The sequence below is a fragment of the Engraulis encrasicolus genome, chromosome 12 (assembly GCF_034702125.1).
Source record: "Engraulis encrasicolus isolate BLACKSEA-1 chromosome 12, IST_EnEncr_1.0, whole genome shotgun sequence".
Classification (NCBI taxonomy): Eukaryota; Metazoa; Chordata; class Actinopteri; order Clupeiformes; family Engraulidae; genus Engraulis; species Engraulis encrasicolus.
The window spans coordinates 32,708,586-32,723,028 of NC_085868.1; the positions used below are offsets into that span (position 1 = coordinate 32,708,586).

General features: G+C 40.6%; 1 protein-coding gene across 1 annotated transcript in view; it reads left to right on the top strand.

Annotated features, from left to right (window-relative positions):
* The window catches only part of LOC134459522 (thrombospondin type-1 domain-containing protein 7B-like), a 148,939-nt gene that overhangs the window by 88,621 nt on the left and 45,875 nt on the right, over positions 1-14,443 (top strand). The window contains exon 14 of the mRNA XM_063211885.1: positions 2,384-2,725. Within this exon, the coding sequence (XP_063067955.1) occupies positions 2,384-2,725 (342 nt within the window). The remainder of the gene's footprint in view (positions 1-2,383; positions 2,726-14,443) is intronic.

Genomic DNA, 14,443 nt, shown 5'->3' on the forward strand with positions numbered 1-14,443 from the left:
AAAACAAAACAAAACAAAATGTTCCTGGTTGGATAAGTAACAAGATGAATAAATAAATACATAAATAAATAAATAAATAAATAGGCTAAATGTGTGTGTGTGTGTGTGTGTGTGTGTGTGTGTGTGTGCATGTGCGTGTGCGTGTGTGTGTGTGTGTGTGTGAAAGAGCGGTAGAGAGAGTTTGTGTGTGTATGAAACAAAAAAAGAAAGTGCTAGAGAGACGTGTTTGTGTATGTTCTACAAATGTACTACATGTGTGTGAAAAACAGAGATTTTTAGATTTTTAAAGGGGCTTTAGGTAGGATTAAAAATGTAATTTATTACAGGCCCGAGTCAGCCGATGCTTATGCGAGTCATTAGTAAGTGAACGATGGCTCTCGCGACCACTTCCACGGTCCGCTATTAGAAAACCCCACATGCAACTTTTGACAGCGTGGCCCGAGCGAGTGTCATGGGAAACACTTTTCATTTGAAAACATTGCTTTACATACCGTATTCAGATTTGTATCAACTACTGGCATTCTGTGATGAAAAACAGTCTCACAGCGAGTTTATGTGAACAGCATTTTTTCATTACGGTGTAGATTTTGAGACAGGCATACCACGGGCACCGTGCAAATGACATCATCCTACCTTGTGGCCCTTTAACACCCATTTATTTTGAATCGTGACACTAGTTAAAAGGGTACATTTGTACACACAGAGAGAGATAGAGATAGAGAGAGAGAGAGAGAGAGGTCTGTAATCTTCCTCACACAAATGTGTGTGACACAGAGGGAGAGACAGAGAGAGAGAGAGGGAGAGAGAGGGAAAGAAGGAAAGAGGCATGATGCGAGGTCTGCAATCTTCCCCAGGCAAGATTGTTTGGCACATCAACTCACAAGGTGAAGGACGGCATTGAATTGGATTTGCCGCACTCAGTAAGCTGTAAACAGACCACAGTAGCTGCAGTTGGAACAGAGTTTCCATCTGTAGTAGTTCTCCATGATAGGAGTTCCTAATCTTTTTTGGGCTGGAGATTCGCAGAGGATAAGATCTTTTCCCCCCCAAGATCCCAAGGTCCAATGCTTTGGGAGGTGGTCTTATGTCAGATCAGATGGTTGCAGCTGTGAACCCCACCCCTACCTGTCCTTACACCTCCATCCATGGCTGAAGTACAGTAGAGTAGAGTCAAAGTCATTTAGTTTAAGTCCTTTCACTCGGCGGCCATCTTGGCTACGCTTCAGTATTACTATTTGGGATGCTATTTCAAATTAATCATGCACGGAATGTCACATCATACTGTACGTTCTTCTACACGGTCTCTGAGATCAAATGGCCGCGGACTCTGTTGCAACTCCATGCGAGTAGCTACCCGATGTGAACCGCACATGTCATCAGCAACCGACCGGCTGAAGCAGATTCTCAGAGCATGCCGATTGACTTTGAGCAGTCGTAAAAGGTTGCGTCGAGGCGGCGAGATGATTGGATAATTGACAGCGCACCTCAGCATGCAATTGGATCTTGTTACCGGACAGGTGGGATATGTGCAAGCACGCGCCATATTAGCGTAGGGGATTGCACCCGTTCATACCTATGGCCGCTTTCTGAAGTGTGCCGTCTCTTTATTAGACTGTCTCTGGTAGAGTAGAGTAGAGTAGAGTACAGTAACTTTATTGGGCCCGCCGGCGGGCCCGTTCGCTCATTGCTGAAAAGACTGTACTACAACAAAATAACAGCATTGCTATGAGATTACAGAGAGCCTTAAGTATCATATTAAAACTTGCTCATTACAATTTTGGCCAGAGTAAGGTTATAACATGGGCTCTGCATTAAGGGGTTAATAAAGTCTTAATCTCCCTCTTACTTTCTGTAATGTCGATGTTGTGAAGGATGTTGCTGACATTTGTTATACAAACAGCAAGCATTCATGGTGTTTTTAAGATTCAAGATTCAAGATTTCTTTTATTACATCTCATCATAGGGTAGAAGCCTATAATAGAGTAAAAATTATTGTGTTTTGTTTTTTCTCCTCAAAAGATAAATAATTGAAAGGTGTGTGTGTGTGTGTGTGTGTGTGTGTGTGTGTGTGTGTGTGTGTGTGTGTGTGTGTGTGTGTGTGTGTGTGTGTGTGTGTGTGTGTGTGTGTGTGTGTGTGTGTGTGTGTGTGTGTGTGTGTGTGTGTGTGTGTGTGTGTGTGTGTGTGTGTGTTGCTGGCAGGTGAAACACTACACTTTCCGTTTGAGGGCATGGCAGCGAAAGACTGTGTGGGTGCATGAGTGTGTGAATGTGTGTGTGTGTGAGAGAGAGCGAGAGAGAGAGAGAAAGAGAGAAAGAGAGAGAGAAAGTCATTTTTAATGCCAATGTTGTTGACCCTTCTTCTCCATCTCTCCATCATTATCAGGCCGTAGCAAGAAGCGTGTGCGCTGCCAGCAGCAGCCCTCCCTCTACCCACTCCTGGAGCGAGAGCCGTGCCCTTGCTCCGAGTTCCAGGCCCGAACCCAGGGCTCCTGGTCCGTGTGCCTGCTCCCGGATGCCTCGGACCTAGCCGCCACCACCACCACCACCAGCAGCAGCTGGCACCTCGCCCGCCCTGGAGGGCTGCAGGGTCTGGATGGGGTCCTGCGCTGGAGACCTCCTCCCCAGGGGGAGGTCAAGGAGTGCGGGCAGGGGAGGCGCTACCGTGCCCTGGCCTGTGTGGATCACCGGGGTCACCTGCTGGAGCCCACTCTATGTGCCAGTTCAGGTAGGTCAGGTGCTACTGTACTGTAGTAGTCAGTGAGAGAGGCAGAGAGAGGCAAAATTGGATAATGAGGGGAATGTTGATCCGGGCCGCTGACAAGCTTTGGCTGGGCCCGGGACAAAGTAATCTGAAAGGGCGCCCCTCCCAATGCATTCAATGTAATGAGGACCCAATTATGGCCACCCCCCCAATCTCCCTGGGCCTGGGACAGCTGACCCCTTTGTCCCCCCCTTGTCGCCTTCCCTGATGTTGATAATTAGGGTCCTAGCCCCGTCCGACAGGGTTTTGGTGTAAACAAACAACAATTCTTAGCACAATAGGCTACGTGGTGGAAGCACCTGTGGTTTGTGGATTCATGATAGAATTCAAGCAATGTTTTGAAAGAGTCATTGGCCTCTACTTGCCGCTGGGTAAAAAATGAAAATAAAAACAGTAAAGTTCTCTGAACAACACATTGCATATGACTACAATACACATGGTTATGACGACTACATTCATATGCAGTTTAAGAAGGTAGGTGTGCACGCTGTGAAATAAGCTTCAAAAAATAAACTTTGTTAAATTAAAACCCTGAATCCTATACATTCTTCACAATCTATTTCCACAATGTCTCCTGATTGTCTGGACCACCAGGGTAATCTGGGGGGCTAATCTATGGTGAGAGGTAAAATTGGATATCGATGGGAATGTTGATAATTAGTTGGTCTAACAAGGTTTTGGAGTAAGCAAAAAAAAATCTCAGCAAAAGGAAATATTGTGGAAATAGTTTGTGAATTAAATTCAGGCTATGCCTTAAAAGAGTGATTGAACTCTACTTGTCCTCATGTAAAAAAAACATAAGAAAACATTATAGAAAATACATTATAGAAAAGTATACAAAATACACTGTCTGGCTATGGCTACATTAAACAAAATAGTATTATACTGTATGTTTTTTGTATTACAACCATACATAACTGTCACTTTGTTACTCAGGATATCATATTGCAGATTACATTACATTACATTACATTGCATTTGGCAGACGCTTTATAACCAAAGCGACTTTCAAAAGAGGATAAAATGTATCCCGCGCTCTGTGCTGTTATTATCCATGTCATTTGCATACTGTATTGCGACAGGAAATAGATGATCAGCCATCACTAAGCAAGGTCACAGCAGTAATTCATGGTTCTCTCTGCCACACTTGCTATTTTCAGAAAAATCTAACCTCCACAATTTGACTGCATGAATAGGCAGGGATGTGCACTGCGGAGGTCTAAAAGGGATCCCGCTTTTCTTACTTGAATAAGAAAATAAAGTCATTTTAATGCCAGGCATTCGCATGAGTTCTGCGAGAGCAGCTTCAGGGAACATTTTGAGAATGCAGAGACATGGTGTGCATTTATGTGCATATGCCCTCAAGGGACGGGAATTCCATTCGGTGAACTGCCAGTCTAAAGCCTTGTCAAAGTGAATAAGAAAGAAAAGAGGGAAAGGAACGGGTGATCCATTCTGCCATTATATTGCCATTTGAAAGCTGTCAAATGGCACTTATACTTGGTCATCTGCTATGTGTTTGTATAATCCATGAAATTAATACATGCATAAAACAATTGTTGAGCGAAAATTGCATGAGAAACATCCATCTGCGTGAGAACCAGGGTAAATAAATGTAGCTTTGAATTGTATATCATTTCCAAGCCATGGTACCTGCCTGTGGGACACTGATGGACATGAATCTCACGCAGGGGTCTAAGCAGGGCTTTGAACCGGTTCAAGGAACGAAAACGAAAACCAGGAACTTTTTGTATTTTACAGGGAACAGAAACGAAACCAGAAATGTTATTATTTTTTATGTTCTGGAATGGAAACACTTATTTAAAAATAATGGTTACCGGTTAATACCGTTCCTCAAAAAAAAGAAAAAAAGAAATTATTTTCCTGTGCATGTTACCATGACGTCTGAGGTTCACGTCCTGTGTGACATCAGACATTCTCTGACTGAATGGAGAGAGAGCTGTGGATTACAAAGTCTCCACTCCACATCTTAAATAAGAGAAACCACTGTCATACAAAAGGGTTTTCATTGCATCAAATTGCAGAGAAGCACGTGTAAAGCGCACCGAGAATGTTCAACGTTATTGGGCATCCATGGCCGCTTCAAATATGCACAAACTCACAATGTCCATCATAGCGCTCCCCGTGACCCAAGTCAGCATGGAGCGCGCATTTTCATCATTGAGGTTTATTCTCCACTTAGGTCGTCCCTGAATGACAAAATTCTGGAGGATATTCTTTTCATCCGCTTGAATAAACAGTTTGGAAGTAGGCCGACTCATTTGCACTTCCGTCTTTCTTGGTTAATTAATGTCAGTTAGGCCTATGGGGAGTAATCAGCTGACAGGAACGAAATTAACCGTTCCGGGAACAATATTTTTTTGTTCTAACCGGTTCGGGAACGTCAATTTATTGGTGGAACTCATAACCGGAAACGTTATAATTCCGTTTCTGTTCGGAACGGAACGTTTGGAAAAAAATAACGGTTCAAAGCCCTGGGTCTAAGTAGTTTTCATATCTTACTGGTGCCACCCACCCGCAAACAAACCAAATAAACATGCAAACAAAATAAACATGTGCACTACAGATCTATATCCAACTATTTTGGGTGTCTCTTCATAGGGCACTTGTCTCAAATGACATAGTGTGGTTGTATGTGTTTTCTACTGAAATAGCACACCTTACTTCTTTTTACAAATGTGGGTTTACAGCCATAATGAACCCGATTCTCTTAGCGGTACTGCACACCGGCTGTACATTTTATACCCGTGCTACGCACCTGTGCTCACCCCTCTACTTCACCCCTGATCTCACGTCACTACAGCTAGAACTCTTGGATAGTGAATGGATGGTACTGTAGATGGTTCCAACTGCAGTACGTGTTAAATGTTAATTCAACACTTGGAGTCTTTGCAAAATCAGAGTGCACAACAGATATGGACTACAGTATCTTAGCCAATCTACAGTAGACTGTATTTGGTGACAACTTTTCAGAGGTTTATAAGGTAACATTAAAAGTACTCTTAAGGGCCGCACACACACATCGGTGCTATTTACTAGCTTCTCGCTTGTATTGTACACACACATCGCTACTTGCCACTCTATCATGGAACGTTCTCTGAAAGTTCCCGCGGCTTTAACTGCCAATGAACAGGCGAGAAGTACAGAACTCTGCATTCCAATTGGTTACTCGCTTAGTCGCCTCGCTCAAAGATAAAATATTTTCAACTCGGTATCCGCCCACATCTCATCGCTGTGTACAGTACTCGCCTACTCGCCTGCTAGTCTCGCTGGAACACACTGACATTCTATTGAGTTAATTCGCTGAGCAAGTAACTAGCAGTGACGAGTGTGTACGGCCCTTTACAGTGTGTCTTATTAGGTACTGAGGGATAACTGGTAAGCATCCTGTAAGAACCCAAAACGTAATAACTGCCCATAACGTAATAACTGCCCATAACGTAATAATTTGGGCGTAATAAAACCCATAACGTAATAACTTGCCCATAACGTAATAAAAATTCCTTACCCATAACGTAATAACGTTCTGCCCATAACGTAATAAGTTATTACGTCATGGGCATGTTATTACGTTATGGGCCTTACACTAAAAAAAAGCTTTGATAATGTAATAACGATGCCCATAACGTAATAACTGCCAGTAACGCACAGATGACTTCAGTATTTGCAATGCACTTTACTATTGTACTGTTCATATTTCGTCAGTGACTGGATATTTAAGCGGGCTTGCAGAGCAAGGCCAGATTCTAGTAATCTCTAAGTAAAGTGTATGCTTGCTTGCTTGCTTTATTCTCTTGTGCAGGGCGGTAAAAATAGAAAATGGATCTCCTCCTAGGCCTTTCCAGATAGAGACACCGTTCAAACACTAAAACAACCGGCTCGGCTTGGAGATCATTTGTTCTGCTATAGCGTGTCCGTGTCTCCTGTCGTTTTTCCGCTTTTTGGCGATTTTGTGCAAGTTTGGGTCCCCATTGAAAACAATGGTAGAACCTTCATGAACCAAGGTTCCGCCACTCTAAAGATCAGAGTGTAGGAGGCTTTTTCGTTCATTAAACATCAACACTTTCACCTAGAAGTTTAGTTGACGAATTGTTAGCGAACTCTATGGGATGTCTCCAAATTGTCAAAGTTTTATCTCCCAACTCCCATTACTTTTTAAATGTCAGGTGTGTAAAAACGACAGGGCTTTTACATTGGTTTTCCCATTGAGGCTTGAAGTGCCTTTTTCAAGAGGTCAGCGCATGTCCCACAAGAGGTCTATTTGTGACTGAACCGTTTAACCTATAAACTTCATTCAGAGACTGTTAGAGAGATCACACGTATGACTCCGATCTGTAAGCAGGACACGTGCCAATTCCTTTTAGTTTTTTTTAGCAACATCAAGCTACCATACATCAAGCACCATACTAACTGCCATTCAGTCAATCAGAACAGGTGCAGCCAATATAGGGTTCCATCTCAACTGTCACTTTCTCTCAACATTCTATTCTTAACGAGCAACTGCTCTGTAGTTCTAGAAGTCTATTGTTCAGCTCTTCAATGCAATGTAATATTGTCTTGCTGTAATGCTTTTCATAGGCAGCTGCTTGGCCCAATGGTAATAGTCCTGCAATATGGAGGTTGGGAGCTTGAATCCCACTCGGATTTCAAAATTATATCATATGCAGTGTTCCTTATCCAATTTAAAAAATACCATGTATGTCATTTAGTATCAATGACAAAGGTGCTGGATTAGAGATATGGAGGTTGGGAGTTCGAATCCCACTTGAACCCATCTTGATTTTCAAAATTATATATGCAGTGTTCCTTAGCCAACTTCAAATACCATGTATGTCATTTAGTATCAATGGCAAAGGTCCTGGATTACAGATATGGAGGTTGTGAGTTCGAATCCCACTCGGACCCATGTTGATTTTCAAAATTATATCATATGCAGTGTTCCTTAGCCAACTTAAAATACCATGTATGTCATTTAGTATATCCCCAAAATGCAGAGCTACAACACTTTCAAGATGGCTGAATCCAAGATGGCTGAATTGTTTGGCCCATAACTTCTGACTGGGTGGATGGATTTTCTTTTAGCTTTGTTTTCTCATCTCTGCCCCAAAAGGCAAGCCCGCTTCCAGCATTTTCTGCGAGAATGCAATCTATCCTTATCCTCTGCCTTTCCTATCTGTTCAATCCAATTGTCTAACTACGAAGTTTTTAGCTATTATAATAATGACAAATACATAGCCTACAGTATTCAAAATTTCAATTCCTTTAATGCAAACATTTGAACTGCAAATTTCATACATGAACTACACAAATAGTGAAATTAAATTTCTTTTGTTTGTTATACAAAACATAATGTTAATTAAAATGACAGACTGCTATTTTGTATAAAATTCTATTTTACCAGAATACTTTTCATCATATTGAAATGTAAAACACACACACATACTGTAGCATCCTCAACATAAACATTAGGTAAAATGAGTTCAACATAAAATTGGCATTACTTTCCATAAATATCATGGCTGAAGTGTTGGAGTGTGCTGTGATCTTGCTTTGTTCTGACTCAAACTTTTAAATGTAAAAAATGTAAACAAACAAAATATGCATACTCTACATAAACATACGGTAGAATAACATCCACATACTGTAATACTGACGTTGATCTTGTATCTTGATCTTGTAAATTCCGTAGCCTACATGACTAAGAAGTATCCACGCTTTCATCCATTGGCTGTTCTCGCATAATAAGCCTTTCAGTCGTGTGCTGAGAAGGCTGCTGCGTCCAGCAGCCTTGTACAGCTTCATGATGCTTATTGATATGTCACCTCCACAGTCGCCTTCAAGTAGGCTCTCCACAAGAGCATCTCATACATTTTTTTTTATTAAACATGGTGCATAGCTGACGGATCAGGTGTGACACTACAGCGATGGTTCAGAGTAGATTCACCCTAATGCCATTTGAACCGTGACATCCATCCAGTAGTCCACCCAAAGTGTTTTCTGGCTTGGGCGAACATTAGCAGAGTTACCGAGTTATTGTATGGCTATTCCGAATAGCTTGGCTTAAGTGCTATTGGGCATTCACATACATCTCCAAACCTACCTCAGAAAATTAACTTGTCATGACACCAAACTTCTACAGTAGTACAAATATGGTCTCTATTCACCAAACTAAGCATTTGGAAGTTTGGAAATAGTGCTGGAGTTTATTATTATCAACTCAAGCTGAATAGATTCTGTCCTGCTAAAGCTTTGCCATCAGGGGCAGAGGCAGGATCAACATCAGGGACATAGACTGAGTCACCATCAGACAAGGAGGCAGCTTCAGCACCATGGCAGAAAACTACTCCGAACCACCCTAAGCATGGCCATATCTTGTTCAAGGACAAAACCAATACTTTTCTGTAAAACCTCTTAAGGTTAATAGGGAGCTCCATGACACATGGGTTTTTCAGCACCAGGGGCAGAGGCATCATCAACATCAGAGACAGAGGCAGGGTCACCATCAGGAACAGAGGCAGGGTCACCATCAGGGGCAGAGGCAGGGTTACCATCAGGGACAGAGGCAGGGTCACCATCAGGCACAGGGGCAGGATCAACATCAGAGACATAGGCAGAGTCACCATCAGACAAGGAGGCAGCTTCAGCTAAGGCCAAGACCTTTAGGTCTGAATACGTCGAACCGGACCGAACTGTTTGATATACCCACAAAAACTGAAAAGGGACTTGTGCTTCCTATGAGGACTCTTGTGCTTCCTGTGAGGACTCTTTTCAGTGTGTTCTATTTTTATTTTCAAGCAAAATAGTAAAATGGCCCCTGCTGGAAAACAGCCCCCTCTATTCTAATGAATCTATTCTCTTAATCCACTTCAATCTCAAATGTAAACTAGACTGCCTGTGCAGTCGCCTTCGACTGCTTAAGGTATATCCCCGAAACGCAACGCTTCCAGTCCCCCATCATTCCTACCACTCCCGTCCACCTTTTCATAAACGTATATGATAAATACAAAATATTAAAGAAATATATTTAATATCTATACATAGATCAATGACGTGCATAGGCTTAAAACCAAATGACTATTGTGAAAATGAAGCAAAAAATGGGGCAAATGGTAACACTGTTTTAATGGTTCACTATTACAGTGAATATACCACATTAGGTACAGTGTAATAACCATTGTAACAATATTTAATACCATGTAATACCAGTGTAACATCATGTACCAATTTTGTACTACATCATGTATTTTTGTGTAAGTGGTATTACATGGTATTGTATATTGTTACACTGGTATTACACTAGTATTACATGGTATTAAATATTGTACATTGGTTATTACACTGTACCTGGTATTGCATATTGTTACACTGGTATTACACTAGTATTACATTGTATTAAATATTGTTACACTGTACCTAAATAATGTGGTAGATTCACTGAAATGGTGAACTGTTAAAATAAGGTAGTACCGGGCAAATCAATCCACCCAGTCAGAAGTTATGGGCCAAATAAAAATTCTGCCATTTTGAAACTGTTGACCTCCAAACTCAAATCAGTTCATGAACCTACCCTAGAGCATTAACACACCAAATCTGGGACAAATCCATCCGACTGGTCAGAAGTTATGAGCCAAACAAAAATTCGGCCATCTTGAATTCAGCCATCTTGAAAGTGTTGACCTCCAAACTCGAATCAGTTCATGAACCTGCCCTAGAGCATTCACCCAAAAAATCTGGGACAAATCCAAACATCCGTTCAAAAGTTATCGCGTTAACACGAAAGACCTTACGCGGCGGCGGTGGCGGCGGTGGCGGCGGTGGCGGTGGCGGTGGCGGCGCATGCAAAACCATTACATCCCCGACGCGCCGCGTTTCGGGGATATAAATATAGGCCTATTTCAAATAAATAATAAAATAAAAAAATAAATCAAATAAATTGTAAAATGTATTTTACAATGCATCACAATAAGATAGTATTTGATGTTCAGATGTTGTCAGAAGTTCATTTAATTTGGTACAATGGTACAAACTGCACACAAGTATAGTGTTTCCATGAGGTCTTTCACATTGGAACTATTGGACAAGGCAGCATGGAATTTCCCAAGTTATAACAAGACTGCATTCCCACAGAAAATGCTAAAAAAACTGAAATAGCCTAACAGACAGTCCAAAAACATCTTAAAATAATTAACCTTATTAGTATCTTTGTTAACCTACTTTTGTTGAGTAAGACTAGAGTCGTAGTTAATCATTTCATTTTGTACCATAATTAGCATTTTTAAGATTACAATACAAGGTTTGTATAGTAATCATATCAGCTAACCTGCTTCAGTTTAGAAACAATATAAAAATATATATTTAATTATATCACATTAACATAACATAATAAGCAATATTACCATAATTGGTAGTTTAATATTATCATTAAACTACATTGTCACAGCCCCTAGATGTCTGTTCCATCAGGGCATAAAAACAACATTAGCTAATTACCTCCAACAAGGAGGTAATGTTTTCGGTCGCGTTGGTTTGTCTGTCTGTTTTCCTGTCTGTTTGTCAGCAGCATAACTCAAAAACTAAACATTTTTGGACAAAACTTTGTGGGTTTGTTGATAATGACCTGAGGAAGAAGTGATCCGGATCACGAACCGGAACCAGGACTTTTTTAAAGATACTGTCAGGAGGATGGCTCAAAAACCAATCAAGTGATTTGGACGAAACTTTGTGGAGCTATTAGTAATGACCCAAGGAACAAGTGATTAAATTCTGGTGGTGATCCGGATCACGAACCGGAACCAGGACTTTTCAAAAGATTCTTCACTATCTAGACGCCCCCTAGTGACCAGAAACTGAATTGCGAGAACAGCACTAAAACAAGGCAGAAAGATTTAGGGTGTAACATGGTCAAATGTATCAAGCAGCATCCTTGGCGGAAGTCTGCGCTCTCTGAGTGCTTCTAGTTACATTTTATTTACTGAATAAAATTTAGATAGTTAACAATTTAGTATTATTAGCATGGTTAGCAATACCTGTCAACCAACCTTAGCTAATGTTAACTTAAAACACTTGGCTACACATTTACCATTGTTGCTATTTGACGCTATTGGCTTTTTTATGTTTCAAATGGGCCCAAATGATTACATTACTGGCAGTTATTACGTTATGGGCATCGTTATTACATTATCAACACTTTTTTTTAGAGTAAGGCCCATAATGTAATAACCTGCCCATAACGTAATAACTTATTACGTTATGGGCAGAACGTTATTACGTTATGGGTAAGGAATTTTTATTACGTTATGGGCAAGTTATTACGTTATGGGTTTTATTACGCCCAAATTATTACGTTATGGGCAGTTATTACGTTATGGGCAGTTATTACGTTTTGGGTTCTTACATCCTAAATCTACTAGTGTTGTAATTACATTAGTAAGAGTGCTTTGGGGGCAGCATGGCTTCATTGGGCTAGTGCACTGTAGTATTGTGCCGGGAACCCAGATTCGATTCCTACATATTCCTTCGCAAACTCCAAGAAATATCTTTAAAAAGTAAGAAAATACTTGATACACTTTTGCAACTTGTCACTTTGGGTCCTTTCCATTACCGTAACTCCCGTCCTCGACCTGTGCTTGTGGCCTCGCTGTGGCCCTTGCTGACACAACGCCTCTGTGGAGAAAACATTATCAACACTTTTTTTTAGAGTAAGGCCCATAATGTAATAACCTGCCCATAACGTAATAACTTATTACGTTATGGGCAGAACGTTATTACGTTATGGGTAAGGAATTTTTATTACGTTATGGGCAAGTTATTACGTTATGGGTTTTATTACGCCCAAATTATTACGTTATGGGCAGTTATTACGTTATGGGCAGTTATTACGTTTTGGGTTCTTACATCCTAAATCTAGTAGTGTTGTAATTACATTAGTAAGAGTGCTTTGGGGGCAGCATGGCTTCATTGGGCTAGTGCACTGTAGTATTGTGCCGGGAACCCAGATTCGATTCCTACATATTCCTTCGCAAACTCCAAGAAATATCTTTAAAAAGTAAGAAAATACTTGATACACTTTTGCAACTTGTCACTTTGGGTCCTTTCCATTACCGCAACTCCCGTCCTCGACCTGTGCTTGTGGCCTCGCTGTGGCCCTTGCTGACACAACGCCTCTGTGGAGAAAACATTATCAACACTTTTTTTTAGAGTAAGGCCCATAATGTAATAACCTGCCCATAACGTAATAACTTATTACGTTATGGGCAGAACGTTATTACGTTATGGGTAAGGAATTTTTATTACGTTATGGGCAAGTTATTACGTTATGGGTTTTATTACGCCCAAATTATTACGTTATGGGCAGTTATTACGTTATGGGCAGTTATTACGTTTTGGGTTCTTACATCCTAAATCTACTAGTGTTGTAATTACATTAGTAAGAGTGCTTTGGGGGCAGCATGGCTTCATTGGGCTAGTGCACTGTAGTATTGTGCCGGGAACCCAGATTCGATTCCTACATATTCCTTCGCAAACTCCAAGAAATATCTTTAAAAAGTAAGAAAATACTTGATACACTTTTGCAACTTGTCACTTTGGGTCCTTTCCATTACCGCAACTCCCGTCCTCGACCTGTGCTGGTGGCCTCGCTCAGGCCTTTGCTGACACCCCGCCTCTGTGTAGAAAGCATGGTAACACTTTCTATGAAGCCCATATCTATAGTGCATTATGAGCGCATATGAAGAGTTCAGATGCAAAACCCCCTAACTCCATTTCTGAAGACCTGCACTTCTATAGTTTTAGAGAACCCAGTTGTTGGTTTGGTTTACATTCATGTACTTGATAATACATATAAATAGTTATAGTACATAAATAAAATAAAAAATATGCAATTTTGATAGCTCTGTATTAAATAAAAATGAATTAAGATTATTTTCTGAAATGGCACTTAGGGGGTTTTGCATCTGAACTCTTCATATATAACTAATTATAATGCACATTATAATTACTAACAAAGCATTACGACTACACCGATGATGTTTCATGATGCTTTATGTTAACAGTAATGCATAACCATGAATGCTTATTATGAGTGCTCATGACAGGATATAAACTACAGGCTGCCTGATGGGGCTTACAGTACATTATGATGCATTATAGATGTGCATTATACAGTGCATTATAGATGCATCCATATGAACTTCACTTTACTTAGAGCACACAGTGACGACTTATGATCTCACATGAAACATTATAGCATCATATGAGCCCTTATGACAGTTTATCATCCAGGTCTGTGCATAGAGGGATTTAGGTACTCATAATGTACTATAAGCCCCATCAGGCAGCCTGTAGTTTATAGCCAGTCATGAGCACTCATGACACCCTTGGATTTATAAAGCATTATAAGCTAGATTCATAGTTATTCATAACTGTTAATATAAAGCATCATGAAGCATTATGAGTGTAGTCACAATACATTGTAAGTAATTATAATGTGCGTTATAATTTGTTATAAATGCACTTATAATGTTGGCTTTAAGTAAAGTGTTACCGAAAACATTTACGTAAGTTTCCCCGTTGTCAGCATAGCAACAACAACTTTTGGGGGATTGTTCCCCATTCAACATCCCAGTTGAGAGCGAGAAAATCACCTTTGATTTGCATTTGCCA